The sequence below is a fragment of the Cornus florida genome, unplaced genomic scaffold (genome assembly GCF_030987335.1).
Source record: "Cornus florida cultivar Cherokee Brave unplaced genomic scaffold, ASM3098733v1 CherokeeBrave_3.0.0_Hap2_Chr05, whole genome shotgun sequence".
NCBI classification, from domain to species: domain Eukaryota; kingdom Viridiplantae; phylum Streptophyta; class Magnoliopsida; order Cornales; family Cornaceae; genus Cornus; species Cornus florida.
In genome coordinates this window covers 84,435,566-84,453,236 of record NW_026775575.1, presented here as the reverse complement: position 1 = coordinate 84,453,236, position 17,671 = coordinate 84,435,566, and the positions used below count along the sequence as shown (strand labels likewise).

Genomic DNA, 17,671 nt, shown 5'->3' with positions numbered 1-17,671 from the left:
TTTGAATGCAATTTATGAATGAATAGGTCTTTTGATTCACACATCTTATTAAATATCTCTATCCCAATCCATGCATGATACACACGTCTTAATACTAAATATTAATATATTAAATGCACTTAATTTATCTGATGGTGGTGTAGCACAAATGGGAGCCCTTAGAACTCATCTGATGAATCAAATGTGGGTATCATTCAGAGACAATGTTAGATGAAGTTACTTTTATTAAGTTAAGAATACTAATTAAAATGAATTCACCTCCAACAATTATTTAAATAAATAAATATATATATATATGTATATATATATATATATATACATTAATAGTTAATATTATAAATTAAAAAAATAAAAGAGTGTATAATAATATTTTTATTTATTTTCTTAGTTTTAAAAATTATTTTAAAAAATTCAAACAACTAAGTAGTTTTATGAATTTTTGTTTTTCGAAAATTGTTTTGTAAATTCTCTTAATCAAGCAGATTTGAAATCTGAAAAAAGTAAAAATTGTTTTCTGAAAATTATTCTTGAGAACAGTTTTCATAAATTCATTTTAAGTATCGCCTTAGTTTTTTTTGTTGCGTCTTTATATATATATATATATATATATATATATATATTCTCATTTTGTATCATCTGATGGAAGAAGAGCAAGTTGACAACCGAAATTGAGAGATAATGAAGGATAATGGTGAGGTATTTTGGCGGGCTTCACCATTTGACTTTGGTGATACTTTGCATATGGTAATATTTTAGAGATTCATTGTATTTGTTTGTTCAGAAGAATGATGTGAAAGATAAGAAAAGTAAAGAAATGAAGTGAGCAGCTGGTTGGTAATGATTTGGCATGGCCCACAAAAATAAAAATTGTGTGGCCAAAATTCTTTAGACTTTTTGACTTCACGTGACTGTGTTGGAATAAGTTTGTTTGTTGATAACTGTGATGGAAGAAGATAGAGAAAAAGATAAGTGAAAGGAAAAGGTGAGCAGTGATTTGTGTCGGTACAATTGCCTTTATATTCTTTATTAATTTTGTGACTTGGACACTAAGAGTGAAAGAAATAAAGTGAGAGTGAGGGTGAGAGAGAGAAAGAGAGAGAGATGAACAGACAGGGAGAGGTCCAAGTTGCAAAGGCGGTCGGAAGCTTGAGACTTTGATGATCTAGTTAGAATTTTTTTTTTTCTGAGTAGGAGTTCCTAATCTATAAAATTTCTTATTCTTTTATGAATTTTCATCTTGAACTATTGTCTAGCATGCCAATCTATGTTGAATTTCTTCTAAAATGATTAGATTATTGTAAATGAAGTATGTGACTATGTGTTTAGTTGAAATTGTATGCTTGTATGAATTAATTGTATATTTATAATCTTATCATGTTAGATTCTTGTTGAATGGAAGCATGCCCTAAAGTCTTTGAAAATTCTTACAAGTATGCTAAGTGGTTTAGAATTGAATTAAACGTATGAATATGGACATTAATTAGCATGGCATAAAAAGGGTATGATGCATTCATGCATATTATTGGGCACGAAGAAAAGGGAAATTGTTTTGAAATGAAAAAAAAAAAAGGATTTTGGGAAAAGTTTTGATAAATTTTTTTTTTAAAAACCTAAATGCCGAGGAGGTACCGAAGGTCTATGGAGTTAATGTAACCTAGAGGGAAATAGGGAAATCACCCTAGCGTGGTTGAGCTATCTGGGTCCCAAATGACGCAGTGCATGTATCAAGGGTCAGGACAGTAGCCAATCCTTTTCTCGTGTCGTCGCGGAGTCACAAACAGACGAGTTATATTAACAGTTTGAAAAGTGATGGATGATTTTGAAAATGGTGAACAACATAGCACGGTATTGCATTTCATAGCACTATAATGTTTATTTGGATTTGAACTTGATGTTGTATTTCTCCCAATATAGCATGATCCCGTTCTCTATTGTTCTATTTATTACTTGGATTCACGGGGTCACAAGAGGTGTGTCTTAGGTACCACCTACTGAGCTTTATGCTCACCCTATTATTTAACATTTTTCAGGGTATGGGAAAGAAGTGGCGGGTGACGTTCCGCCATTTTGCTATTTTGGTATCTAAGTCTCATCATTTTTTTGTAAAACCTTAGTTTGTTATATTCGGTATAGAGGCTTAGGGACTTTTGTTATTGTAATTGTATTCATGGGTTGTAACTTTAATATAAATTGTTTAAACGTTGTAAGACATGGATTTTTGATCTTAACCATATTTTATTATTATTATTATTATTATTATTATTTTGGATTGTAATTATGATATTTGGACAAAATGGTATAAGAGCATTTTATTAGAATTTTCGGGTCTTGACAGAATGCTTGTTGTGTCAAAAAATAGTATTTTGAATGAAATACACCATTAGAGCAGAATTGTAAAAATATAACATTTTAACACTATAACTCCTCTCAAAATATAAATTTGGTATGGAAACCTAACATTTTGCATTAGAGTATTGTTATATGAAAAATACTTCTTCGAATCCGCTAGAGTTGAACAGAGATGCCGATGATGTGGGGCCACCATGATTGATGGCTCCCTTGACCTGTTGGTCTCAGTGCTGCTCTAGCGGATCGAATTCGGTCAAAAAAATACAATTTTAAAAAGGATAAGACTTACCTACTCACAGGTGATTAGGTCATTCACATTGATCGTTGATGTGGTTCAATCACACATTCACAAATAATTCATAATTACAAAAGCAGGAAAGTGATAAATAATAACTTTTTTTTGAAATAAATTCACACCCTGTATGGTTTTTTTATTTATCACTTTTTTAATTTTGTAATTATAAATTATTTGTACATTTGTTATTAGATTATATCATTGGTCGGTATGAATGACCTAATCTTGTCAGCATGTACATGAATGGATCAAATTCCTTATTCTTTTCTTTGTAGGTGAAAAGAAAACGCAGCATCGTAATCTAGGATTGATTCGAAACTTTGTGTGAAGGATCATCCATCACATATATATATATATATATATTATATACTCACGACAGTAGCATTATTTATGTAGAGTGGTCCAACTATACTTTACTTACCAATTAAGAAAAGAATAATTTTACTTCGATTGGATACCCACACTCCAAAGCGTACTAATCACAGAACGTTATTTACCCAAAAAACAAAATCACAGAACGTTCGTAGGGTGCACCTTGATGAGGCTCATAAGTCATAACCCAATTGATTGAGGGTATGTCTCTCTCTCTCTCTCTCTGTATATATAGATATAGACATATCTAGTTGGCCTGCTACCACATCGATATATCTCGATCTGGTAGGAGGCATGGCCCATTCTAACCCTGTTGGTAGGAATGATGATGATGATGATGATGATGATGATGTTGAATTAGATAAGCGTAATGCTTTGCTTTACAATGCTCTAATGAAAGAAGAGAGGAGCACTTTGGTTGAACTGTATTGTCGACGGCGTGAACAATATCCAGATGGTCCATTGCACGTTCTAACCATACACGGTGACACAGTGCTTCATATGGCAGCACCCACCGTGAATGCTGACTTGGTAATTCAATTGCTGGAGATGTTGGCTGATGATGAGTACTCCAAACTTACCCACCAAAATGCAGTTGGAAACACAATCCTACATGAGGCCGCGGCCTTCGACAAGTTAGTCCCAGCAGCTAGGAGACTTCTAGAAAAGGCACCTTGGTTGCTAAGTATGCACAACAAGTTTGGAGAAACAGCTCTTTTCAGTGCAGCCCGCTATGGCCAAATTGAGATGTTCGCATTTCTTCATATCAAAGTGCAGCTGCAGCTGGGTGATCAAAATATTCAAATTAGTGAAGCTGAGCGCAAGAAGTTTTATCATAAGCACAACAATACCACTGTGCTTCACATGGCTGTTATCTTAGGACATTTCGGTCAGTACATTCTCCTAGCTAGATAGTCCTTTTGTTTGTGTTAGTTTGATAATTGGAATTTGGGTTTGTGTGTGCTGTCTTTCTGCATAATTTGGTAGATTTGCCTAATACACACACACACATATTGGCTTTGTAAAGAAGCAACTTCTTCATTTTTTAATTTTCTTCTTTTTCTTGACTATTAAAACAACCCTACCCTTTTACCGTGAAATATAAACAGATTTGGCCCTTACAATTGCGAAGGAGTGCGTATATTTAGTTGCTGAAGAAGACGAACATGGAATGACTGCTCTTCAACATCTTGCGTGTAATTCAGCAGTATTCAAGATAAAGAATGCAGGATTTTTGAAGCATTTTATCTTCCACTGTGAGATACATTTTCACCAAAGAAAAATAATTAATTATTGTTTGCATTAGTTATTAGTGGATCAATAGATCTTTAACTGATATATAGACATATATTTCTTTCGGAGATCTTTACGTACTGCATTGTCTACCCTCCATATCCTTTTGCATTTCACTTGGTTTTTTAAAGTAAACGACCATACAAAATCTCACAACTATTACAAAAGTAATCCTGCACTCCACTTTGGGGACAGTGCAATTAAAAGAATCTTGATCCCTAGCTTTAAGGAATAATTTTGTCATTTCACTAATATATATATATATCAAGTGGACCGCAAATTGAGAAAAATATGAATTGTGAACATGATCTTCCATAATTTATAGAGTAAAGTAAAATAAATCCCTTTCAACTATACCCTAACTGCAACTAACGTACCCCTGTCAACTACAACCCCCGTCAACTACAAATAACCCCCCTCAATTATGGTCTTGGTATAGTCTTAGGACAGAGAATGCTTTTCAGCTATTTCTAGTTACCGGAAATTGGAAAAGTCTAATTTACCCCTCTATAAAACGGTGCCGCATCACGGTGAGAAAAGTAAAATTCCTGGAGGACATGTGTCAGTAGCCTATTGGCTGATGACTTTATTATTATTTTTCCTTTTCTTTTCTTTATCTTCAATTGGGTCTCTTCTCATTCCTCTCTCTCTCTCTCTCTAACTCGTCCCTGTCCAAGCCGCCAAATTGAAACGCGATGAACCCCCAAATTGAAAAGGCGACGACGAAGCTAGCGATTGACAGAACGGCGGGCAAGGCGGTGAAAAGCTTGGCTATGGCGGTTTGATGGAGAAGGGCTGGCTGTGACGACGAGGCAGGTGGAGGGCTCGGCTGACTCGGCCATGAATGACTCGTGGTGACAAGCTTGGCGGGATTGAACAGCGGCAGAACTCACGGTGAGCAAGGAGGCTTTGGATGGTGGAGAAGATGAAGACGGCCTCGGCGGTTTCGGCTTTGGATGGTGGAGAAGATGAAGACGGCCTCGGCGAGTCTTGTAGATGTCGGTTGTGTGGACGGCGAGTCTTGTAGCGGTGATGATAGATCAGCGAGGGCTCGCTCATGAGGAAGAAATGCGGCGGTGGTTGGGTTTTGCGAATTGCGATTGGGTTTGCTTATGATTGGGATTAAAATTGGCGATTGGGTTTGCTTGTGATTGGGGTTGATAATCAGTTCTGTTACTATTGAAATCGAATTTCTGATCTTCCAGATGAAAACTTGCCATGAATATGGACGGGCATGTGCACACGACCTATATATATATATATATATATATATAGACAGAGAAAGAGGTTCCATTAAACAAACTTAAATGATGTATACTTATTTAGGCACCTATGAATATACTTAGTGGGAATCCGAAGGAAAAGGCGACATTATTTAACAGATGAGAGCGGACTTCCCGGCCCAATTGGGTGCAGGAGATAGCTTTCACGGAAAAACCATCCTCACAAGTGAAAGATATGCCCGTGCACTACCACGCTGAAGAGGAAAGAAGAAGAAACTACCTTAGGATAGGATAGAGCATGATCAACCATTTGACCACATTCGGTTGTTGTTTGATTTGTTAATCGAGCCCAACTACACACCCCGGAATGGCAAAAGAGGGAATTAAAAAGAAATGAATGAGAGGAACTCATTCTCTGTAAAATATATATATATATATATATATATATATATATATATATATACATATACATATACATATACAGGCAAATACAGATATACTCCACAGATCGATGAGGAAGGAGGACAAAACGTTAGGGCTTGTTTGGATACTAGTTGGGTCCAAATGTCTTTAAAGGGCATTATGGATTTTTATATTCTATAAGGGCTCTATGGTCATTTAGAGAAGTGTGGGCTATCACGTGCAAAGCATATGCTAGAAATCCATCAGTCGGTTGCCCGATTGGATAAAGTGCAACCAAACAACATACTTCGAGGGGGTTTTATGCTACTTTAGAAATTTAGGAGAGTTTTTTGCTCATTAGGGTATAATTGAGGAGGGTTTATTGCACTTTATCCTAATTTATATGCACATGGTTACATTTTCTAGTATATGCTCCAGTTAAATAAACAAAGTTGGTGATCTTTTTAGGTTTCTTGAAAGGTGAAAAATTAATGTATAGTCATGCAATGACAGGAAAATGTGCGTACGAGAAATTACACAATAGTTAATCAATTCAACATGGTTCCATTATTGTTACGGGTACTATTTATGTACTACTGAATTTGATATATTTGTTGGAAATCAAGATGCAGGGGCTTGGACAGTGCCTTTGTGGGAAGCAATTTGGAAGGAAATGATAAAATATGAATCAGCTAAGCAACTTGCGAGGTTCTTAGTAAGAAAAGATAATACATCTTGGAAGGAAACTTATCCTTTCGAAGCTCCAACAAATGAGACCCTAAACAATGGAGGGCCATCAATATCATCATCAGCTTCTTCCAATATTGATGTAGAAGTACAGATTTATGGGGAGAAAAGCAATAGTACACCATTATTTTTGGCAATTAAAGCTGGGTGTGTGGATATTGTTGAGATGATACTCCAATTGTACCCTCAGGCAGTTGAGCATGTGGATGCCAATGGGTGTACCATTTTACATATAGCTGTCAAGTTCCGCCAACTATGGGTCTTTGATGTGTTGCGTCAAGTGGGAATTCCTTGGAGGAGGCTTATTATACAAAGAGAGATTTGAATACCATTCTACATATGGTTGGAGAAGATTTTATGATCGAAGTAGTACAAGGAAACCCTATTGTCCAACTGCAAAGCGATTTGTTCTTGTTTAAGGTACATATATACACTTGTCACTCCTATTTATTGATTTTTACACAAAGTGGAGTCCTCCCATTCAGAGGGTACGTGCACCAAACTACGTCATTTTGGTGCAAAGAACCCTTCAAACACAAGGGTATCGGTTCCTAGTCCTATATGAAAACTCATTCAGTCTCCAATGTGAGAGGGCTTCACATAGTTCCGGGACACAGCAGTAACTGTGTCAATTTTATTAAGCTTTTTGCTTAAGTGTTAACTAGTAATTAGTCAGGACCAATTGTCTCGAGATCATATAATAATTTCTAACCCCTATGTGGACTTGAACTCAGAGTGAGTGAATAAGTACCACTAAGCAGGACCTAGTGAAGGCCAAGTGGGGGCAATTGACCCTACTAAATTATTATTATTATTATTTTGCTATTATATACCTACCAATTTTTTTTCTCTCTAAATTATATACCTATAAAATTTTAAAATTATCCCACTGAAATTACCAAAAAAAAAAAAACTTCACTATTGCCCCCGCCCTATGATTTGATTTTTCTTCTTGTTGTTGTTGTTAATGCCTAATGGTCCGCCCTCTCTTACATAATTTTCTGGTCCCCTGCCGTGAAGTTACAGCTCTAGGTTCGCTTCTCTTAATTATATAAGCTATCACATCCTTAGTCTGAGTAAAATGGGAAAAAAGAAAAGTTATATTAAAACTGGATAGATTGCAAAAAGCACAATTACTTGCATTAATTCCATATGATATTAAGAGTAAAGTAGAGTAGAGGTTGATTTCACTAGATATATAGGAAGTAATATGTTTCTGATTTATTTAAATTTGAGCTTATGTACGTGTGTGGATGCAGAAAGTAAAGGAAATTTGCACATCGTGTTCAGTGGATACAAGTTTGTATCGCAACCGTGAAGGGAAGACTGCTAAAGAAACATTTGTTAAGAATAAGGAAGATCTTCGGACTAAAGCTGTAGAATGGACAAAGTTCATTATAGAAAGCAGCTCATGGCTTGGTGTGTTTGTAGCCGCTGTTGCCTTCGCGGCTGTTTTCACACTACCAGGAGGTTTGCATCAAGAAAACGGCTTCCCCATGTTTCTCAACAAACCATTCTTTCTCATTTTTATCATCACCGATGTCCTTTGCTTTTCATTCTATTGCATTTCGTCGGCTTTGTTTATCTCAATCCTCAATTTACCGTTTCGCTTCAAAGACTTCGAGCTCTCTATTCCAGCAAGGCTTGTACTAGCTGTTAAATTTAATTTGTGGGGTGTCAATGCTGGCATTGGCATTCGCCTCGACCATCATCCTCACAGTACAAAAGATGGAGCAGTGGAAAAGGATTGGCTTTTACACCATCGGATTCCTGCCCTATACCATCTTGTCAGTCATATTTGTGCAAGTCTATTTATATTTTTGGCGAGCGTTTTTGTCCGTCTTCAAAACTCCTGTTAAAGGACCTCAATATAGCGGCTTTTCTTTTCGATCTTGCATTGCACATTATTTTTTCTGCTTCCGTAAATTTATAACACCACCTCCCTCTATCCCTACTCCAGTTCAAGAAACTACCCCTTCTGTTGTTTGAAAGACGCATAAATATTCTCTCTAGATTCGAAGTAACTCGTGTTGCAATTAAATTTCTTTTTACATTGTCTATTGATTCTTTGTATGGTTTTGAATTTTTCATTATGTACCCATTTGATTAAGAATGATATACAGTTTGCGTTACTTATTTTAGCAGTCACTTTTGAACAAATACTACCAAAAGATTAATTTATTTCCAGTCCATGCCTGTAACGCCCTTGTTTAATGGGACCACAATGAATAATTACTCTTTATTAAAGGCATTAGATGACCTGCTGATGTGGCCTCCTATTATTATGACACCTATCCAAAACTAAAAAGTGACATTAAGATGGGCAATGCCCATTTATGCAGGTTAATCTCGTTTCCCCTTATTAGTCTCTTCTCTCTCTCTCAATACCTAATCAATCCGCCGCCTTAACAAACCTATTTTTATTTCCTTCTTAGTTTCTTCCCCTCTCTATTAGGACTGCAAATGAATCGAACTGGTCATAAAAAACTGTTAATAAAAGCTCAGATTGGGTTCATTTGTTTAGTAAATAGGCCGAACTTGAGCTTGGTTTTCAACCCCATTTAGTAAATGAGTCAAGCTTGAGCAACATTGAGTTTGGCTCGCTACAAGCTTGTTAACACAAAGGCCGGCCTAATTGTACTTTTTACCATTTTACATATAAAAGGTTGTTTAACCCATATAAATATAAGTAGGCCCAACTTATTTCATTTTACTAATGAGGCCCAAAGAGTTTTAGTTCAATAACCCATTAGCCCATCCTCTAAATAAATATTCTTCTCAACCATTAGATTTTAGTTCATCTCAGCTGCTGGTTTGCAAATCTTAAGAGAAAGAGAACCTTAAGATGAGAAGAAGTTTGCAGCGGCTGTCTTAAGCTCCATAGCCTCGACCGCATGATTCCGCCGGCCATTCACGACAAAACTCTTTCTCTCTAATGGAACATCTCAACTGCATGAATCCTCCAGCAACCCTCCACGACACCATTGATGAGCGTTGAAAAGTACACTTTTAAACCCCTTAAGCTTGAGTATTCTAGGACCTTTATCTATCTTATTTACCCGTTTTAGTACTTATTTGTGTTTTTGTCTATTTCAGGTCAATAATGTTAAAATGGGCTAAAAATGGTTTCTTAAGGCCTTTTTGGAGTCAAACTAAGTCTTGGAAAGGATTCGGAGTAAAAGGAGGCTGATTTGGAACAAAAAGAGGTTGATCCTGAAAAGCTGCCAAGTGAGATCGATCAAAGTTGGATCGTTCGAACTTTTCTCTGATCGATCCAATTTTTCTGATCGATCCAACTTTTTCTTTGATCGATCGAACATTACTGGCAGCGAGCTGCCTTATTCCCGTGCGCGCCCAAAAGTCCACCAACCACATAGTACGGGATTAGATATTTTTGGAGCAATATTCCTGACTTAGTGACTAAGAAAATGACCTTCTATATAAAGGGAAGTGACCCATTTGTAAATAAGCTTTTTATTATTTTATTTTTACATTGTATTTTTTATTTCTCTCTTTACCAAAGTTAGAGATTAGGGTTAGAAGAAAAGAGGGAAGTGAAGGCACATCTCAAGATCCATCTCTAGACCACACACTCTCTCTCCATCTCTAGAGCTTCAAAGAAGAAGAAGAAGAAGAAGAGGAAGATGAAGATGGAGCCATATTTGGAGCTTGATTTCATGACCACATCCACCTCCTCTATGATTGGCTAGATCTACACTTAGGGCTTGGATGAGCCCTAAGTCTTGTGTAATCTAAACCCTTGTATTTCTATTTTTGGGGATTTATATATATTGTTGTGATTAGTGTTCTAGCTTTGTGAATTTAATGAATCTTGGTATATTTCTATAATTTCTATGGTTTATTTCTTCCTATTAATTCTCTAGTTTATTTACATGTCTATGTGTGATTAAATTAGGAATTATTTCTTACATGATTCATATGGTTTAATTCTTCCTATTGATTCTCTATTTTAATTACATGTTGTCTTATGTGTGATTGTTTGGGGAATTGATCTCTACACTAGCTTTTCTACATTAATTGCTTGTCTATGTGTGGTTGATTGAAAATCTAGTGATAGCTAGACATGGGTTTTCATTGAATTGGTTTGTCAATTAATTTGATAGTTTATACTTATGCTTGATGGGTTGTTCTACAATTTAATTCATGCTTGTAGGTAGGTAGACAATCTATGATTGCTTAGATATTCCATGGCTTATTATTGCAAATTCCATGATTCTCTAGATTGAGGTGTGCTACAATTATTACTACTTAGATGGGTCATGCTTAAACTAGATTGGTTGTGCTACAATTAGTTTAGGTAAGACAATTCATGCTTAAATTAGATGGTCCATGCTTAATATTGCAATTGGTAGTCGCATTTTGTTCACAACAATGTATTCCCCATTAATGGAAAGCAAGTGGTTAATTACATGAGCTTAGTGGTGATTCCAACACCCTAAGACCTCTCTTCATATCTCTTAAATCCCTATCTCTAACTAGTTTACTTTACTTTCATTTTAATTTCATTGCACCTTAGTTTAATCAACCAATCTCTATCTTTTGCAGTCTTGTGATACGCTAGAGTTGAAGTTAAATTCTAACACGTATAATCCTTTGGAACGATCCCTACTCACTCTTGCTACTTTAGTAGTAGTGTTGGTAGTGGTTTTTATAAATTTAAACTTGACCCAAAAGGCTTTTCTTGAACCGCACATTCACTACATCAATTTTGGCGTGTAGGAGCGGCCCTCGTCAAATTTTGGCGCCGTTGCCGGGGAATTGACGGTTTTGTTGGAATTAAACTAGACAATAGTGTTCATTTGATTGCTTCTATTTTTATTTTATTTTTCATTGTATATTCTTTGCTCTTGTTCTTATTGTTATTTGTTTAATTAGGTACTTGACTACAAGGAAGACAAATTTTGGAACTTGAAGCAATCATTGGAGGTTAAAGCTAAATTTGGAGTTGAAGTGCTAAAGGACCATTGTGAGCAATTCTTGGAACTCTTGTATTTTAATTGTTTCACTTCTTTGCATGCTTGTGATAGCCCTTGTTGAGGCTCATTTTATTGCTTCCATTTTTATCCAAGCATAGGCCCTTGTTGAGGCCATTATTTGTTGTATTTGGATTTTAATTGTGAATGGAGGAATTGTTTGATCCAAGTTTGGGGGGAAATTATATCCCTTCACCTTATGCTCCTCCATCATATTTTAATCCTTATAAGATTGAGTCCAATTCATTTCATGCATCATCTTATTATGGACTTGATTACTCATTTAATCATTCTTATGACTATTGCCCTCCCCCACCATTTTATGATGAACCAAATCCACCACCTTCTAGGTACTCACCCTGATTTGAAGAAAATTTGTTAGCTTTACTTGATGTGCATATTTCACAAACTCCACTTATTAATTCTCATTCTCAAACTTTAGCCAAGCTTGAAGCTCAAGTTGAGCAAATTGCAAGTACTCTTTCTCTTCAAGAGGATGAGGAAGAGGCAAATGAAAAAATGGCAAGAACTTCAATGTATATAGATGAGGATGATGAGAGTGAAGAGGATGAAATAAGTGAGCTAATGCCTAGCACTCTATCTTGTATAGAGGAGGAAGTGGCAAGTAAGTTAGTGGCTAATCTAATAGAGCATAACATGATTAATGAGGACTTTCCTTATTTTGATTATGATTTTATCTATGACCTTGTTACTTTAGAGAGTGAGGAGATATTGACCACACTTGAGGTAGGAGAGAAGGAGGAGGAACTTGTTGAAGAAGGTCTTCCTTCTATTATCTCCAATGACCCTCTTGAGGAATGCCTTTTTGAAATATATAAAAATTGTGGTTTTGACTTTGAAAGCTCTAAAAATGAAATAAACTCTCTAATGGACTTCTTAGCTTACTTGGAAGGTGAGGAGATGGTGATTTTTGAGGAGGAGAAAAAGGATGAAGAGAAGGTTCCTTGATATTCCAAATGAGTCTTTGAAAGACATTGACTTGCCAATTCACAAAGGAAGTGATTCTTTGAATACACTTCAAGAGCACAAAATTGAGGCAAGCCTAATCGTGATTGATTTTGTTTTCAAGACCGTGGATGAAAGGAACAATATTATCTCTTTTATTTCTTTTCAAGTCATTTTTTTGGAGGATGATTTCATTGTTGTAAGTGGGACATTAAATGAGAAAAGTGAAAAGAGGATCAATAAGGATGTTTCATATCTGGTTTTTGATTCATTTGATTAGTGAGTTGACCCAACGTCTTGCTAGATTCGTTAAACACTAGTATTCGTAGAGTTTCACAACTCTATTCCTCCTTCATTTCTTTTTGTTTTTCATTTCTTGTGAATTCTAGATATTTGCTTTGGGTTCATATACATTGCTAGGAATTGTGATAAGGATTGCATGTACTTTCATGTTGAAATTGAGCATTTTGCATAAGTTCGATCGATCTCAAATGAGAGTTTAATCGATCGACCTTCATTCCTGCAGCAAACCTGCATCCAAATCACTCCCTGTCTCATCGATCCAAGAAAATCTTCAGATCTTAGTTCTCAGTTAGATCGATCAGAAGACCTTCAATCGATCCAAACATCAAGTTCGATCGATTTTGAGTTTCAACACTTAGAAAAATTTCGAACCTGCATAAACCTGCATATTTAAGCTCTTTGTCCCATCGATCGAAAATATTTCAAGATCGATCTTAATTTCTTTGATCGATCCAACTTCATTATTGGATCGATCTTAAGTTCCAACACTTAGAAAATTTTTGAACCAAAAAACCTGCATATTTTCACCTCTCTGTCAGATCGATCGAACATCTCTGCAAGTTTTAAAAATTTATTTTTACTTTTACTTTTACTTTTATTTTTATTTATATTTCAAAATCCCAAAAAATATTTATTTTATTTTATTTTATTTAGTTTATTTTAGTTATTTTATTTTTCAAAAAAAAATAAAAAATAAAAAATTTCTTTTATTCTGTTTTATTTTGCTTCATTTTATCTTATTTCCAAAAATTCAAAAATATTTTGTTTAACTTTAATTTTTAATTTTTCTTAATTTTTAAATTTTAATTTCAAAAAAAAAAAAAAAAATCTTTCTTTGCATTATTTATTTCTTTTCATTTTTACTTCTTACATTTTTATTTACTTGCCGTTTTATTTTTGTTTGTGTGCATATTTGTTTTGTCTAAAAAAAAAAAAAATGGTTTTTCAAAGAAGCATTCCGTCTTGCTAGAGACATTAAACTTAGCACCCACATGACACATTGTGTCATTTATCTCTTGTTTCATACATGTTCATTTTTATTTTTATTTCTTTATTTTTCTTACATTTTGTTTCATTGTACATACTTTCCTAAAAAAAAAAAAATAATAATAATTAAAAAAAAAAAATTTTTGCATCCCTTATTTGCTTGCATTTTCATTTCTTGCATGTTTATTTGTTTTATTTTTGTGTGCGTGTACATACTTGTTATGTCATTAATAATAATATATATATATATATATATATATATATATATGAAAAAAAAGTAAGAAATTTTTTTATATACCTATATTGTATATATTGATTTTTCATTTCTTGCATTGTACATGTTCTTTCATTACATTTTACTTTCTTTATTTTTCTTTTTGTATTTTATTCATGCATTTTATTCTTTGTTTTTCTTGCATTTTGTATATACTTGTGTTCATTAAATGAAAAATATAAAAAGATTCACCATTGTGCCCTTATGTGTAGCCATGCATACCTTATGATTTATATTAGACTTGATCGCATATCTCTCTTTCATCTTGTGTTATATTGCCTTAGAATGCTTGATTATTCTTATCCCATTTAATATTTAATGTGAGTTGCTAGTGTGGTTATTCAAGTAGGTTGTTGATTCCAAGTTTGGGGGAAACGTCTTTCGAATTGGATCACTACCGGGCTTCATATATTTGCCACCACAGTATACTATTTCCATCTTTTTCATTGTTCTCATTGCACATTGAGGACAATGCGTGGTTTAAGTTTGGGGGTAAGGTGACTTTGTTGCATTCTACTTAAAGTTGAACTTTAAATGGATGATTGAGATTTGAGATCTATGTTAGCGATGATTTTGATCTTTTGAGGACTATATTGCTTAGAATTTAAAATTTGCATGACTTGAGAGTCCAATACTCCTTGTATGCCTTGTGGATGCCATTTAGGAGTAAATTTTTTGAAAGATTGATATCTTGCTTACACTTGTGGTCCACATTATCTTGATTTTGTGATTATTTTGAGATTCACTTTGGGATTCTACACTAGCACAGGCGCACACTAACATTCATTTGTGTGGTACATGCTTTGTTGATTATTAAATTGGTTATATCCCAATTGAGCTAGTAGTGCATTGAAAGTTTTCATTCTTGATAAAGGTGGATAACAACCCCTTTTCACTAAGTAGCCGGGATTCTAGCCTCATCAAACACTGAACTTCTTGCGCCGAAAGGTGGAGGGCCCAAACTCTAGGTTAATAATTGAACTTGCATTTTTTTTAAAAAAAAAAAAAATAAAAGCAATAAAAAAGTGAGGACTTTTCCCAAAATGTAAGAAGTGGGAAATGATTAGATGGAGGTTATCTTGATTTGTAACCTAATTGATTTGAGCTTGCAAGTCCGTAGGGGTGTTTGAACGCCTAATGCCCTAAAGCCGTCTGGTTTGGGAGTCATTGACCTAACGCTCGACCTCATAAATCGCTAGAAAGCTTAAGAGATCAACACATTGCACCATACTTCCATCTTTGATCCTCAATAAAAAAAAATAAAAAAATAAAAAAATAAAAAAATGAGTGAAAAGAATAAGCACACCTAGATGAATAAAGCTTTAATAAAAGGTCCACTTTTTGTCTTGATGATTGGTACTAGATTTGTATGCTAGTTTGAGGGTAAGGATGTGATTAATTCTTTAGTTGGCTAAGATAACAACATATTTGATGCCGGTCCACTCAAAAGGATTCTAGAGTTGTTTTGATTTGCATGATCATTTTCTTGATGTACGGAGGACCATATTTGCTTACTTGATGTTGAGATTTTGGGAGATTGCTTGGAAAAGGTTGAAAAATTGCATACTTGAGGTAGTTTTCTCCCAATGCTTGTTTGCAATATTGGTACCTCTTTTGAAAAAATGAGCTTAATGTTTGTGGGTATTATTTCTGGAAACCCTTATGAGACATCACTTGTCCACTAAGGGTAACATAGGGGTTTAAAAGGCTTGTTGCATGTGCCAAGTGCAATCGTGTTCCCTACGAAAGTGGCGCTATCATTTCATTGCTTTCTAGTTATAGTTGTTTAGTTGTTCATTTTATTCCTTTACTTCGTAGTTTATTGCTAGAGACTAGCAATATTTAAGTTTGGGGGTGTAATGAGCGCTAAAAAGTACACTTTTAAACCCCTTAAGCTTGAGTATTCTAAGACCTTTATCTATCTTATTTACCAGTTTTAGCACTTATTTGTGTTTTTGTCTATTTCAGGTCAATAATGTTAAAATAAGCTAAAAATGGTTTCTTAAGGCCTTTTTGGAGTCAAACTAAGTCTTGGAAAAGATTCGGAGCAAAAGAAGGCTGATTTGAAGCAAAAAGAGGCTGATCCTGAAAAGTTGCCAAGTGAGATCGATCGTGAGATCAATCAAAGTTGGATCAATCAAACTTTTCTCTAATTGATCCAACTTTTTCTCTGATCGATCCAACTTTTCTGATCGATCCAACTTTTTCTCTGATCGATTGAACATTGCTGGCAGCGAGCTGTCTTATTTCCGTGCGCGCCCAAAAGTCCACCAACTACATAGTACGGGATTAGATATTTTTGGAACAATATTCCTGACTTAGTGACTAAGAAAATGACCTTCTATATAAAGGGAAGTGACCCATTTGTAAATAAGCTTTTTATCATTTTATTTTTACATTGTATTTTTTATTTCTCTCTCTAGCAAAGTTAGAGATTAGGGTTAGAAGAAAAGAGGAAAGTGGAGGCACATCTCAAGATCCATCTCTAGACCACTCTCTCTCTCTCTTTCCATCTCTAGAGTTTCAAAGAAGAAGAAGAAGAGGAAGAAGAAGAAGATGGAGCCATATTTGGAGCTTGATTTCATGACCACATCCACCTCCTTCATGATTGGCTAGATCTACACTTAGGGCTTGAATGAGTCCTAAGTCTTGTGTAATCTAAACCCTTGTATTTCTATTTTTGGGGATTTATATATATTGTTGTGATTAGTATTCTAGCTTTGTGAATTTAATGAATCTTGGTATATTTCTATAATTTATATGGTTTAATTCTTCCTATTAATTCTCTAGTTTATTTACATGTCTATGTGTGATTCAATTAGGAATTATTTCTTACATGATTCATAAGGGTTAATTCTTCCTATTGATTCTCTATTTTAATTACATGTTGTCTTATGTGTGATTATTTGGGGAATTGATCTCTACACTAGCTTTTCTACATTAATTGTATATCTATGTGTGGTTGATTGAGAATCTAGTGATGGCTAGACATGGGTTTTCATTGAATGGGTTTGTCAATTAATTTGATGGTTTATACTTATGCTTGATGGGTTGTTCTACAATTTAATTCATGCTTGTAGGTAGGTAGACAATCTATGATTGCTTAGATATTCCATGGCTTATTATTGCAAATTCCATGATTCTCTAGATTGAGGTGTGCTACAATTATTACTACTTAGATGGGTCATGCTTAAACTAGATGGGTTGTGCTACAATTAGTTTAGGTAAGACAATTCATGCTTAAATGATATGGTCCATGCTTAATATTGCAATTGGTAGTCGTATTTTGTTCACAATAATGTATTCCCCATTAATGGAAAGCAAGTGGTTAATTACATGAGTTTAGTGGTGATTCCAACACTCTAAGACCTCTCTTCATATCTCTTAAATCCCTATCTCTAACTAGTTTACTTTACTTGTATTTTAATTTCATTGCACCTTAGTTTAATCAACCAATCTCTATCTT

General features: G+C 34.7%; 1 protein-coding gene across 3 annotated transcripts; it reads left to right on the top strand.

The window, feature by feature from the left end:
- Positions 1-2,696: 2,696 nt before the first annotated feature.
- On the top strand, positions 2,697-8,829 carry LOC132307255 (uncharacterized). Of its 3 annotated transcripts, none has more exons than XM_059804968.1 (4): positions 2,697-3,905; positions 4,126-4,272; positions 6,567-7,101; positions 7,941-8,829. In XM_059804968.1, exons 1-3 carry the CDS (start codon positions 3,311-3,313, stop codon positions 7,004-7,006), a joined length of 1,182 nt encoding a protein of 393 aa, XP_059660951.1. In that variant the 5' UTR covers positions 2,697-3,310; the 3' UTR covers positions 7,007-7,101; positions 7,941-8,829. The 3 variants fall into 3 exon arrangements, with proteins under 3 accessions (XP_059660951.1, XP_059660950.1, XP_059660952.1); XM_059804967.1 differs by having other exon boundaries at positions 6,561-7,101; XM_059804969.1 differs by lacking the exon at positions 4,126-4,272 and having other exon boundaries at positions 6,561-7,101.
- The last annotated feature ends 8,842 nt before the right edge of the window (positions 8,830-17,671 follow it).